The 13290-nt window shown below is 40.5% G+C and overlaps 1 protein-coding gene and 1 long non-coding RNA gene across 2 annotated transcripts in view; one reads left to right on the top strand and one right to left on the bottom strand.

Annotated features, from left to right (window-relative positions):
* Positions 1-9404, top strand: part of oaz2a (ornithine decarboxylase antizyme 2a) — a 10393-nt gene extending 989 nt beyond the window's left edge. Inside the window, 5 exon segments of the mRNA XM_034879626.1 lie at positions 5333-5399; positions 5401-5481; positions 7310-7482; positions 8032-8117; positions 8248-9404. Of these exon segments, the coding sequence (XP_034735517.1) occupies positions 5333-5399; positions 5401-5481; positions 7310-7482; positions 8032-8117; positions 8248-8378 (538 nt within the window). The 3' untranslated portion in view covers positions 8379-9404.
* LOC117949395 overlaps positions 1-9734 on the bottom strand; it is a 17022-nt gene extending 7288 nt beyond the window's left edge. Inside the window, exon 1 of the long non-coding RNA XR_004657682.1 lies at positions 9583-9734. This is a non-coding gene — a long non-coding RNA (uncharacterized LOC117949395). The remainder of the gene's footprint in view (positions 1-9582) is intronic.
* Positions 9735-13290: the final 3556 nt, after the last annotated feature.

The raw sequence follows: 13290 nt of genomic DNA, 5'->3' as shown, positions 1-13290 counted from the left end.
GCAACCAAGATGCGTACTAAGTGGGACAATTTACAGTTAAAATAAAAAATGGTAAACGGGATTGGCTTTTTTACCATTGTACACATGTACTAAAGGTAGTGGCATACCTTCATGTTTAAAAAAGAAAAAAGAAAAATTACGCTGTTGTACTGGTGTCTCCACAATAGTTGTATAGGGATTTTTTTGTCACAGTGGTACTAATGTATTATTAATGCAGTCCTGATTTATGTGAGAAGTGATAAACAGTATAACCTAATATTGTAGCCTACTGTATGTGTGTTTTCTCTGTACAAAAACAAAGTAAAAATGTTTTTGTCCTCCTGTGGGTTCATCAGACACGGAAGAAGTTCAGTGATGCTGTGAGCCGAGACTATATTAGCTCTGTTACTGTTATGCCATGTCAGCTGAAGGCATCCACTGGCCTACATCAGCCTGGTGATATAAACCCTCCCCTCTACTCTGGTTCATCAAGCATCAATGGATTGTGTGTGGGTGGTGTTCAGAGGTGCATTTGGTCAGAAACAGCTGGATTATCAGACCTGTCATACCCAAGTGTAACTAAGTGCCCCTTTAAGCGACTGGCAGACTGATCTTTTTAGTGGTTGCTGTGGTTTCTGGACAATTCTGGATCAGAGTGCTGTTGAACTTTCTTTAACGAAACCCAAACATTCACTGTGCCAACCGGTTTTAATCAAATGTATCTGAAATGCAGAATGGCAGACAGACGTTTGATGCACAAATGCCACAGATGGTTTTGTTCCAGACACACCCAACCAATTGTTCCTCTGGAGACTTGGCTCAACATCGTCTTTGTTGTCGCATGAGTAGGTCGATGCTGTTTTCTGTCAAAGCTAAGGTCTTCGCAGCAGGCGAGGTGATCGACCTGCAGGCTTAAATGCTGCGTTAATAAGATGGTCAGTTACGGCGCTGCTTTACTCATTCCTCATTTGGTGTCATACTGTTACTTATGTGGCCACAGGTTTACCAAACTGTGCCTCTACTGACAGCCTGTGCTGAATTACACCGATGCAGGTGTTGGATTTAATAACTACATTCAGCCTGACATTTTGGGTGAGGAAAATATCTGTGTCAAGGATGTTTTCAAAATTGCCATGTACTCCATATTAATGCTGCCTTTTTGTTGCATTCTTAATTGAAGGGGCTTCTATTTATTTAGATTAATTAGTTATGAGGATATAACCATTCTAGTCTCCCAAAGTGGCGATCCTTCTCTTTGTTTTTTGCATTTCACTGTAAGACATGCTCACTTTTGATATTTGCTTCAAGACTGCTTATTTGAATACCCTGCTTTATGCTGGTCAGGTTTTTTTAGACAAGTTAGGTTGTGTTGGTTGCCCTCTGTGTGTCTGAAAAATGTTCAAAGTTTGGGTCCAGGGGTCAGTGCAACGTGTTTTGACAGGGATACGTCCATCCACACTCTGAGCATGCGTGCCTTTCCTGTTTCTGTCTCGACATCTTTTCCTACACGCTGCTCTGCCAAACTTGCAGGGGTCAGAAGAGGTCTGAGGACTGTTTACTTTCCTGTGTAAAGCATTGTGTTGTTTATGTCTCAGACCTAAACCATTTTTAGGCCTGACAGGCTTGTTTATGTTGACAATCTGGGTTGAAGTGCGTCTTTTTCCATTACGAAGCTGGTAATTATAGTGTTAGAAGTGTGGTTTGTGTGTTTCAGCGTTCTTGGAGGACCTGCCGGAGCACTTCCTGTTTTGGTTGAGTTGTGTGTTTCTTGGCTGTTGGTTAAAACTCTGCCTCAGCAGTTGGCTGACTCGGGCTGTGCATCCCCCTCAAACAATTAACCTGAATCCGTTCTCAAAACAACTCGGAGCTCAGGAAGAGCACACTGGCAGTGAATGCATTCACCCTTAAAAAATAAAACGTTCGTCTTACAGCATACACACGCATGCCGCCACCACTCCTAGCAGAATCGGACAAGGGCATCTTTGCAACACACAGGTGATCAAATCCTCACCATCATATTAATACAGTCCGGAGTTGTTGGTGTGCTGGACCTTCACAGAGTGGTGCACAAAGTCCATTTCAAGACGACCTTCTTTAAAAGCATAACCTATATTCTGTTTTTAGGGTGACCTATTGGGGACTTAAGGCTGCATTTCTACAGCTTGAGAGGCGACATGGGGGGTGGGGAGGGCTAGTGTGACTGAAATGTCAGAAGTGTTGCCTTTCAAAACAAGATGGCGTTTCCACCAAGGACAGGCTCTTCTGTCCGTTTCTGGGAAGGGATGATGAAAAAAGAGAAGCCGGTCTTGACATCTTGGCAAGAGGGTTAATCTCTTCCTCCATCTGCGTCCTACCTGTCATCCCTGATGCAGTCTGTATCACTTTCTTTTTTGTGGAGTAAATGAGGAGAATTTTTGGAGATTCTTATAGATTTTTTTTATAATGATTAACTATTTTTACTTAGACACAATTTGCATTATCACGACCAACTCAGACAAAATACAAGAAAAAATGACACAGTAACCACATTATTCAAAACCATAAAACAAAATAAAAATAGATTCCACTAATTTAACTTACTGTAAAAAAACATAAGAAAAACTATAAGAGACACATGAAAGGTTGCAGGCACAACACACTTCAGTACCCAGCAGTTAAAACCTAAAAATCTATCAGAATCTGTACACATGTTCATTTGGTTTCTAGTTTATCATTTTGTTACTCAAGTTTATACACTACACACATTTATAACTCATTTGTGCTACATCTAATCTTAGACGGAAATGTTTGCTTCACATCCTTTTACTCCATGTATCTAAAAACTACAGTTACTGGTTACTTTGCAGTTTAACATTTCACTCACACAATTTATTTTTATCTCAAATCTGATGCTCTTTTATGGATTAAACCAGTGGTTTCCGATCATTTTCACATCTTGGTTCTTAACCTTGCATGGTTAAGAACCGAGAAGTGCAGTGTCTGCTGCAAAGTGAACAGGCCAGGCATAATGAGCTTTGTTTTCCATTGCTGTCTCTCTTGGGTTGTAGTTGGGCAAATCAAGCTGTCCGGGTTACCTGTGTTCAGGGAACAGAGATGCATGTATCTAATGTTTTACTGTGGCACATAACTCTGTCATTTCAATATTCGCGTCAGGTCTAGCTGGTGCAGTGTCAGACAAAAGATTGTCTATTGTTTCATTAAAGGGGACCAAACTGAGGCAGGTTGGGGAAGGTACATTTGACAACATAAGAATCTCCAGGCCTCACATCCAGGCCCATCTGGCAGTGTTGTCCAGCTGCCATTATGTCTGGTTTGAGATGTATGACTGTAACTCAAACCGCCGGAGATGTGTGTTCCCAAAAGCATTGCAAGCTATTTGCAGAGGTGGTTACAGATCATGTGCTTTTTTATGGTACATGCCTTCCTTCAATCACACAACCCGTCAGGAACTCTTTTCCAGTTATAAATCAGAGGCTGTCATTTTAAACTGTCAATGAACTAAAACTTGCTAGAGTTGGCCCATGTCATTTGTTGGAATTGTGATCACAGGGTTGGAGAAATATGTGAAACTCTATACATAACCAACAGGACCTGACTTACTACTCCACGGGATTCTCATGTTTAATGCCACCAACTTCAAGTCAGTGTAATACTTCTTCTGATTAGAAACTTGTCTGGCAGATCTTCTGTCTGAGGCAAACATTACAATATTTCTCATCAGAATAAAGTCAAATTGGAGGACTCCAAGTTTTCATAGACAGTAAAATGAGTGGACGCAGCATCCTTTGACGTCACCCATTGGTTTATGGACTGCCATTTTGAAGCCTTAAGTTTGGCGATACGGGCATCCCCGTCCTGGTATTTTTTGCAACCGGATGACAGTTGTTGACGAGAGGGTGGAGCAGGGGATAATTGACGGAGCCGTGCCAGTGAGGTTTTATGGTTGCAGTGGTTTATCGGTAAAGGCAGAATGTTGTTCATCTGCGTACGGCAGTTCAGAAAATCTTCCCACTTTTCCTTAAGCTAGCCAGCTAACACTAGCGGTAGCTACCTAGCATGGTTGGCAGATGCTGAACAAGACATTTTTAGCAGACCAAATGTTCCAATTAACTCTTGAAGTGAAAACATACAGTAATAGGGTCAACGTTAAAGATTCAAACATGGACAACACACCAAAACAAATTCACAGCTATTTTAGCAGTGCCATGGTTACGCATTGCTATGCCTCTGTCCTGACTGACACGTTGGTGTTTAGCCACGCCCCTTAAGCACCCCCTTCTTTATTGGTATTTTAAAAGTAAATGTTAACCTAATTTACAAAACAGCACTATTAAAGAGCACTTAAAGTAGAAATTGGGGCCAAGAACTCGTTTTTAAAAATGTTTATTGAGGTAATAAATCAAGTGACAAGTAGGGTTATTTAGTTTTTTTTTTTTTTTTGCAACCATTGGAGTTTCCCCCTGATGGAAAGTGCAGGTTTAAGGCGCTGTTGCATTGGCTTCACTTTTTAGGTCCGGAAGCTTCATCCATTATTTTAAAGTCTTTGGTTAGACTAGATGTGTGAACCAGCAGTTGGAAAACCTGCAAACAGCATTTTGGTAAATCCCTGTGGCTATCCTATACTGCAGAGGTGGGGCGTGGTGCCACAGGTGCTTTTATACTTACGTATGAGAGGTTTACATCATTAATAGAGCGGGATTAGTCATGCTGCTAACACTAAGGATTAGAGATGCCCTCTGGACCTTTCTTGTAAACATACAAAAGAGGTCTAACAAACCGATGCAGTGTAGAATGCATTTCCTTCCTCATTACACATTTGCAAAAAATACTTTTTCAAACTTTTAACTGTGTTGTGCGTAGTTTACATTCATCACGTTTACATTCCCTTGTCTTCTTAGTTCCCTTCTTTGTTGGTGCTCTGCTTGTTGGTGTGTTAAACTGCCAACTCTGTTTAATTTACTTTTGAAGCAAACTATTGAATACCGATTCAAATAAATGGTCTATATTTGCCTCCCGGTATCGTTCTAAAGCTTGCATGAATTGTGAACCAAAGATTTGAAAGACTGTGTTCAGAAGGAGTTTAACGGAACAGTTTTGCCAGTGATGTCACTACTGGCATCATTGCAAACAGCAATACTAAGAAGTGCTGAGTTTGAGGATGACTAGGATGATTATTTGAAGTGTCCAGGGACGCGGCACAAAATGTTGGGCCCTGTAGAAAGGCATTCTCTACGGGCCCCTCGCCACAGCTATTCATTCGAGCATCTTTTTAAAAAGGATATTTAATAAAAATTTAGAGGAGGTACAGGACAAAAGCTGAAATTCTAACAGTTTTCAATCTTTCTCCTTTCAGTTCCTGGTTATCGGGGTCTCGGCTGCCCAGCTCCATCCCTCTGTCTCCGGGGCCTCTGTGGTGCTCCTGATGCCCCTCACCCACAACTGAAGATCCCGGGTGGGCGAGGGACTGTCAGGGATCACTCTCTCGGCGTGCTACTACACAAGGTGACAGTCCTAGACTTTACACAACTACACAGAGAGCTGTAAAGCTTCCTACTGACATCAGAAACCTATAACCACACAACATCTGAACCCATAACACAAAGTGCTGCTTTCCCACAGTGGGAAGTGCAGGGTTAAAAAATTGCACCAGCCAAATGCATATTATACCAGCATATGTCTGGTGCTAATTTTTAGATTTAGATTAGTAGATTTGCTTTACTCACCAGCCAAAAAACAAAGGTGATGTAACATTCACTAATCATTTGGCTTGTGGACAAATAAAGTTAATTTTGAACCCTGTACATGCATCTGACAGAGTTAATTGTTAGAAGTCTTTGTCCCTGATTGGCATTTGAGTTAAAACAAATTTTACAAGGGCTAAATGTTTTAAAGGATAATGATGAAAAAAGTCAGGTTTTCTTTGCTTTCAGCAGGCATATAAGATGATACTAATGTTGGATGTTTTAGTGTTAGGGGAAGGCTGTATACAAATATCTGGGGGGTTAATTGATTCAAAGTTGTCATTTACATCACATGTGAAAAGGGTCTGTAATAGAATATAAAAGTAAAATATATAATTTTACTTTTTTAGGGTGGCTTGTGATGGGAAAAAAAGCCTTTTGGCTATCACGGGAAGAAATGTCCATTAATATGCACTGTCCCTGTATTAAATAAATAAAAATGTTGGGGGCTTGATCTGGATGGGACCACTCTAACTCAAGACACACAACACAGGAACACCTTGCTAATGAATTAGCAAGTGTATTCTGATGTTATCTCTATGTGAATAAACTCATTACTATACACTTTGAGCCCAACAAGAAAACTCAGAGGGTAGAATAGTACAGAGTAATGTATTGCATACACATCTATACATACACACACACACACCCTGGGGATTAGAGAATTAGGATCAGACAGATCAGTCACAAATGTCATTAACGTCATCTGTCCTCAGCAAGCAGAAAAAAAAAAAACATCACCCTTTCAAATTTGGTCACAAACAGTTCTTGGATACATTCATCTAGTTTTTTTTTTAGACTTCCGCATGGAAGTTATGTAATGCATTATAAACTGTATTCTTTAGCATTTGCAAACATGTTCATGACATTTCCATCTGATACTTCTTCCAGAGTGACAAATATAACATCACAACCAATGATTTGCAGAATATTAGCAAACCATCTAGTGCAAGGGATGAATGCTGCAGGGCTAAATAATGTACCAAACCAACCAGGTACACATTGGTTTTCTGCCTATGACACAGAACTCATGCTAACCTGTCCTTACAAATCATGTGTGACACATTATCTGAAGACTAGAATAGCTCATTAAGTTAAAAAAGACAGAAGTGTTATGACCAAACCTGAGTTACAGGACAAGACTCGTCTAGTGCTGCTTACCGCTGCAAACCCTTCCTCCTTGACTCATTTTATTCCAGAGCTGCTCTAAGAAGCAGGAAGGCAATCTTCACACACCCTTTAATATTTTGTTCTCTGATTTTTAAAGTTTGAAGAGCCCAGTGGTGTAGTGGGGAACAATGGGATACTATTGCTTATTAAGATGTAAACTCTCAACAATTCCTCACCTGCTATCACTACCAAGTTGGATAATTTAAACATTTAAACTACAATAACTAAATTATGTTTTCTGATAATATAGAAGGGTAAAACATGTCTATTTGTATTAGTAGTACTATAGTTTGGGTCTTTAAAGGTCATTTTGTTTGTAGACCTTTCAGCCAAACCTGTCTCCTGTTTGAAAAAGAATATTGAAACCGTAAACTAAATGTTTTTTTTTTTTTTCTTCTGTCCTCCCATCCATAATCCAGGATGAGAAGTTAACGGTGACACAGGGAACTCCAGCGAATGGAAACCCCTCTTTTCTCCACTTCCGCTACCAGCTGAATGAGCGCCGCTCTGCCTTCTGGGATACGGTTCTATCAGGAGACAGCCTCTTCCTGGAGATCCCTGCTGGGCAGCTAGTAGACGGGAGCAAAGAGGGGTAAGGATGTACTAGCACCCCCTCTGGGCACAAATTCTTAATGATCTTGTTGAGTGCAATGTATGATTTACAGAAATCAACCAATCAACTTTTGTAAGGATAAATTGTTTCACTACAGCATTAGAAATGAATGGTTAAACTAAAAAGAACCTTATTGGAAGTCTGCACAGCATATGGGTCTAAACTGTACAGCGGAGGTTGTACTCATGTTTTAACCCTATCACTCTGTGTCAAATTAAAATGGAGGCTAATACCTTTCTGTTTACACTGCCTGACAGAGTGTAAATTGTAATTTCCCCACTGGGGATCAATAAAACAGTATAAATTACTCCTGTGTAGATTATTTGTGTTTGGCTTTAATCAATACCAGAACGGAGTAACCTTGCCTGCAGCGGCCAGCTTTGCAGTCACAGTCTCTGCAATATTATGTAAAGTTGCAGCACTTATATAAAGACAAAAAAAAAAAAACACTTGGTGGGCGGCCTCGCCACTCCCCTCTTTTCACCGACTGACTCTGTCTCTCTCCCTCTCTGTTCATGTCGTCCTCAGGCTGACTGCTCTATTGGAGTTTGCAGAAGAGAAGCTCAAAGTTAACTATGTGTTCCTGTGGTTCCATAAAGCCAGAGAGGATCGATGTAAGAGCTTGTATTATTTTTCTAACGGGTTTGTTATAAATTTACTGTGACAAGAAGAAGCTGCGTGCGTGCATGCATGTGTCTTCTTGTGTTTTCATTCAGTTGAACACTCTTCTTGTTTGCTCGCCAGTGTCCATCATCAAGACGTTCCACTACATGGGCTTTGAGATTGTGAAGCCAGGTCACCCCATGGTACCGGCCCGGCCCGATCTGGCCTTTATGGTTTACTCTTTGGACAACAGCAGCTCAGACGAGGAGTGACTGCCACACCGTCTTCTGACACCTCCCTCTCCCACCCTTGCCTCCTCCCTGCCTCCCTAGAAACGCACCTTCTGCCTGTTTTCTTCCTCAAGCAATCGAACCGGCCTTGGCTCTTGCTCTGACATAAACCACGAAGGTGTCACCTATGTTTTTCATACACTTGTGATTTAAAGGGGGTTGTTTGGGAGTGGTATGATGTCCATGTGAGGCAGACACCCCACCTTCCCCCTTTCCCCGAGGATATTTGCAGATTGGATAAACAGGGCGTGGCATACTTTGAACTAAGCCATCACATGCATCTTGGGATTGAGGCTTTCCTTTTCCTGCTTAGTTGTTTCTCTCTTGGCCACATTATTTGTTTGTGCTGCCAACAGGACAAACCACCGTTTGACATCCAGGGGAAGGTGGGATTCATTTTACATTAAAATTCTGCAAAAATCACCTGAAAGCATCAACATTTTTTATAAAAAAGAGACTTTGGATTGTTTTTGTGTGCTGTATATTGTGCAAGATGTGTTTGGTTGAGAAAAGAGGAAATTATGGGTTTGGTATGGTCAATAAAATGTATCTTTTGCTTTATAATATGGATGGGTGCAAGCCTGATCTGTTACATTTAACATTAAAGCAGATGTAAGCATTTCTTTACACTTCTTCCTTCCTTTACAAGGCATCATTCCAGCACATGTCAATCACTCTGGGATTGTTGGCTCCAGAGTGTTTTTTTTTTTTTTGTTAGTTCTCATTCAAAAATCACTCTAGCCACAGATGTGGAAATACCCAGTTTGACCCTTTGACACTGTCTCTCCAGACGTGTCAAAGCTAAGAAGCAGCCGGTATGTTGAATGTCACAAACTGGTGGCTGCCAGCTGGCGGAGGAAAAACGTTTTTGCCCCCCCCCCCTCTGTGCAATAGGTCAGTCTGAGTCATTCTGAGTTATTGACGAGTTACAGAGAGGGACGGCCTCCCTGTTTTCTCTTTGCTCCTTACAGAGAAACAAACGGGTGAGTTTGTTTTCTTTTTTTTTTCTTCTAAGATCAGAAGATGAAGAATTGTTAGTGGGAGATGGTCAGGTTTAAAAAGAAACTCCACTTACTGTTACCTTGCATTAAAACGCATACACAATGTCTGACTCTAGTAAGCTTTAGCCCCAGTTTGTGCGCTATGTATTCTCATAACACACCCTCCTATTTTGTGTTTTAAATACATAACCTGTTGCAAAAGCCCAACACTAATTGTGTTATCTGAAGGTGCTTCCAGGATGTCCAAATGCTCTTATAACCATTTGGATTAATACATTTCCTATTCAGATAGCTGGAAATAACCTGAGCCTGCTTCCTCTGTACAAGAAACTACAAGAGAACGCTCCATTCAGTCCTGAGTCTTCAGCAGTACTAACCCCGCCCCATTTGAAAGCTCGATTGAAACGAGGCTTTTTGTGCCTAAAGAGGAGAGTGCAATGTTAATATTTTTTACTCAAGTCTTATTGAGATGTGTTCATTTTCCAGATTTCATCCCATGCAGATTCAAACCTGGATGAGGAAAAGCGCTCATTGTAGAGGTACAACAGGAGCACTTTGGGTGATTACCATATATGCAATTAGAGTAAAAAAGAGGAATCTTTTGCAGTTTTACTTTTTGGGTGGTTTGAAGTAATCTTAACAAAAAAGCCAAAGAATCCATGCTGTTGATTGAAATCCTCATGCTTTCAATATTCAGCTGGTTTAAACCTAGTATGGTATGTAATGCAATATTATCCTACATTCCCCATGTGAGCCATAAGACCTGTTACACCTAAAAGAAACATGATCGTAGTCTGTTCCATATTGGTAATGGGATGCGTTGGGGGACTTTTTCTTCTGCATGTGTTCAGATCATATGAGTCTTCATTGCATCTGATTGAGCCCTGGCAATGAGCTGTTAGGAAATGTCAATATATGAATTTTCTCAGAGGTATATTTTTATGTATGTATATTTCTCAAATGTTTACTTTGATAGTTTAGGAATTTATTTTTTTTGTTCTCAGTGACATAGTTAGAAACCATTCAAAGACGATCCACCCTTGTATACTTTGGAATTTTTGTCTTTGGGGGCGAAAACAATAAAGGTTGTTATATAAATAGGTGTTTTCTGTTGTGTACAGTTGTCACATGTTTTCTTGCTGTGTGGGGCTTTGTAAACTAACTCTGTTTTTCAAGACAGTAAGTGTTCGCAGACATGCAGATGGAAGAACAGAGGAAGCACGCCAAGGTTTTTAAAACAGACGCCACACTGGAGGCCTTAAAATAGCTGCAATTATACAGGAACAACACCATGGCAGCCACATTAAGACTGATATGAGATAAAATGAGATAAAATATTGAAGTAGAGCAGCAACAAGGAGACCCAATTTGAAGAAGCGAAAGTTGTTGTTTTTATCTTCATGAACACTTGCTGTGGGAAGCTCTGTTCTAGCCGATAGCTGACTCGAGCGTTCATGTCCAACCTGCCCAGCTCACCGCACAGTAACGCTCCCTGCTGGTTTCTCTCCAAAGACTGCAACAACCTCCCAAGTCAGTTGATCTAGAGATCTATTTTCAGTGTCCAGGCCAAGATGAGCTCAGCTGTGCTATATCGGTGTCTCTAATACAGCAGCAACCTGGTTTGAAACCTTTTGTTTTCCCCTCCTGAAGGAGAAAAAGGCTTTGACCTCCAGGAGTACTGACTGAAACACATTAAAAACAACTAAAACGATTTCACGAAGCACAACATTACAGAAAACACTTCAAAGGGCACAATGCACAACATGATCTAAAACCCATCTGAATGTGCCTTGTTGAGTCATCACGTATGTTTACCGTTTCTGACCAAAGAGCAACTTGAGCAACAAACATGTGAAATGCATTTATTCTCAAATAACACATTCGCAAAGTGGATTGTCAACATTTTTAAAACCTACATTGTTTACATCAATGTTTGCTTGCTGGCAGAATCCAAACTAAATGGGGAGCCACTCATAAAAACAGTGCTCCATTGCTGCTAGTAGTCATAAACGGTTTTTGTGTTGTGTTTTTAGTTTCCTTGTGTTTTTCTAACGTCAAGGATCAGTTTGGGACCGTCTCACTACCAATAACATAAGATTAACCTCAAAAGCCACAACTTAACAGGGGGTTCGGGACCTTTAGGAGGTCCTCGGAGTCAATGCAGGGGGGGCCTCCATATCTTTTTTTTTTTTTTTAGTTATTTCAAAAATTTAAAAAGGTCTTAACATGAATGCAATGTATTATTAGCTAATATAAAACCCCACTGCTCACTGTCCTATAGGTAAGGTAGTCACTAAGGCCATCTGCGGATGTGTGCCACATTAAAACATAACTAATAAAATCAAGCCCACAATTATTAAGCTTTTTGAATAACTTAGTATTCTACGCAAAAAAAGCCTTCTACAATCTATTGTTAGCCCAGTTTAATATGCAATGTAATTCTATACAATAAACAATATATGCAGAAGGGGGTCCCTGATCCATCTCTCTTTCAGATGAGGGGTCCTTGGCTTGAAAAAGACCCCTGATCTAGGACATTCCCTCCAGATGCTGATATTTTACTACTATGGATGCTACAGTTGTCACCTTTAAAATGTGTCTCTGCACCCCTCTGTAAGATAAATTCATCTCTCTGTCAGGAGCCCCCTCTGCTGTGCCACAGCAGCGCAGTGAAATTCTCAAGTCAGGCAATCGAGTCGTCACTCATCCCCCGAAGAGGGTAGATAGTCCCCTGCTGGCCTTAATCTTATGTTGATTTTATATAAACTCACCTCAGATTGAGGCTGATAAGCTCCACTCTCACAGCACAGCAGTTCTCAGAAACTGCCTATGCATGTCCTCTCCTCTCAGTTTCCAGAATCCGGATAGCAGAGTTAAAAGCAGCCTGTCGATAGCTAATCCGCTCTAAAGAGACTCCCTCTGACGCAGTCTTCACTGAAGATCAAATCAAACGTAACAAGCTTTAATGAAAACCTGCTTTCCTGTGATTCTCATCCATAAGTGTCCAGATGTAACCACTGCTGACCAAATAATCTCACTAGGTCTATTTAGTGGCTATTGGTTCTGGTGGTTTGAAACACATTCCTCTTCTCCTATTCTGAGATAATTTTGTTCTCTACGGTTTCTATTCTAGATAACAAAAATTATCTCACCGTATTTAGCAGCTGTTCAGGAGCTTTTCAATGGTATTACATCCACAGTGCATTCAGAAAGTATTCAGGCCCCGTCACATTTTTTATGAAGCAGCCTTGTGCTAAAATCATTTCAATTCATTTGTTTCCCTAATCAACAGGATTTTAAATGGTTTTTTTTTTTTTTAAGTTTACTGAAAATAACTTAAATGTCACACTGACAGGTATTATTCAGACCCTTTGGTGTGACACATGAAATGTCGCTCATGTGCATCCACTTACTCTTGATCATCTTTGAGACGTTTCTGCACCTTGATCAGAGTCCACCTGTGGTAAATTTATTTGATTGGACTTGATTTGGACAAAAGGACACACCGGTCTGTACAAGGTCTCACGACGAACCGAAAATGGCAGTCCACCAACACCCTTGCTATATGATCATAATGTGCACTGACATTGACGCTACTCATTACCCAGAACACCCGAGAAGTTAAGACACTTCCTGTTTTTACAACAAGGCTGGAAAACACCCAGCACACCAACAGAAACATAACACATTTATTGTTTAATCGTCGTCTCCTATTTCATAACAGTTTAAGTATGCGTTACACAATTCATGCAGAATACATTAAGACCATCTGCTCAGTCCTAGAATACAAATTTAGCTCTAAACCCATGTTGATCTTTACCGTAAATCCATGTAAGTCATGGACGCGATAAGTTATTTTTTTAACCTTTTTAAAGTGGTTAAACACCGCTTTG

The sequence above is a fragment of the Etheostoma cragini genome, chromosome 8 (genome assembly GCF_013103735.1).
Source record: "Etheostoma cragini isolate CJK2018 chromosome 8, CSU_Ecrag_1.0, whole genome shotgun sequence".
Taxonomy (NCBI): domain Eukaryota; kingdom Metazoa; phylum Chordata; class Actinopteri; order Perciformes; family Percidae; genus Etheostoma; species Etheostoma cragini.
This window is presented reverse-complemented; position numbering and strand designations above follow the sequence as displayed.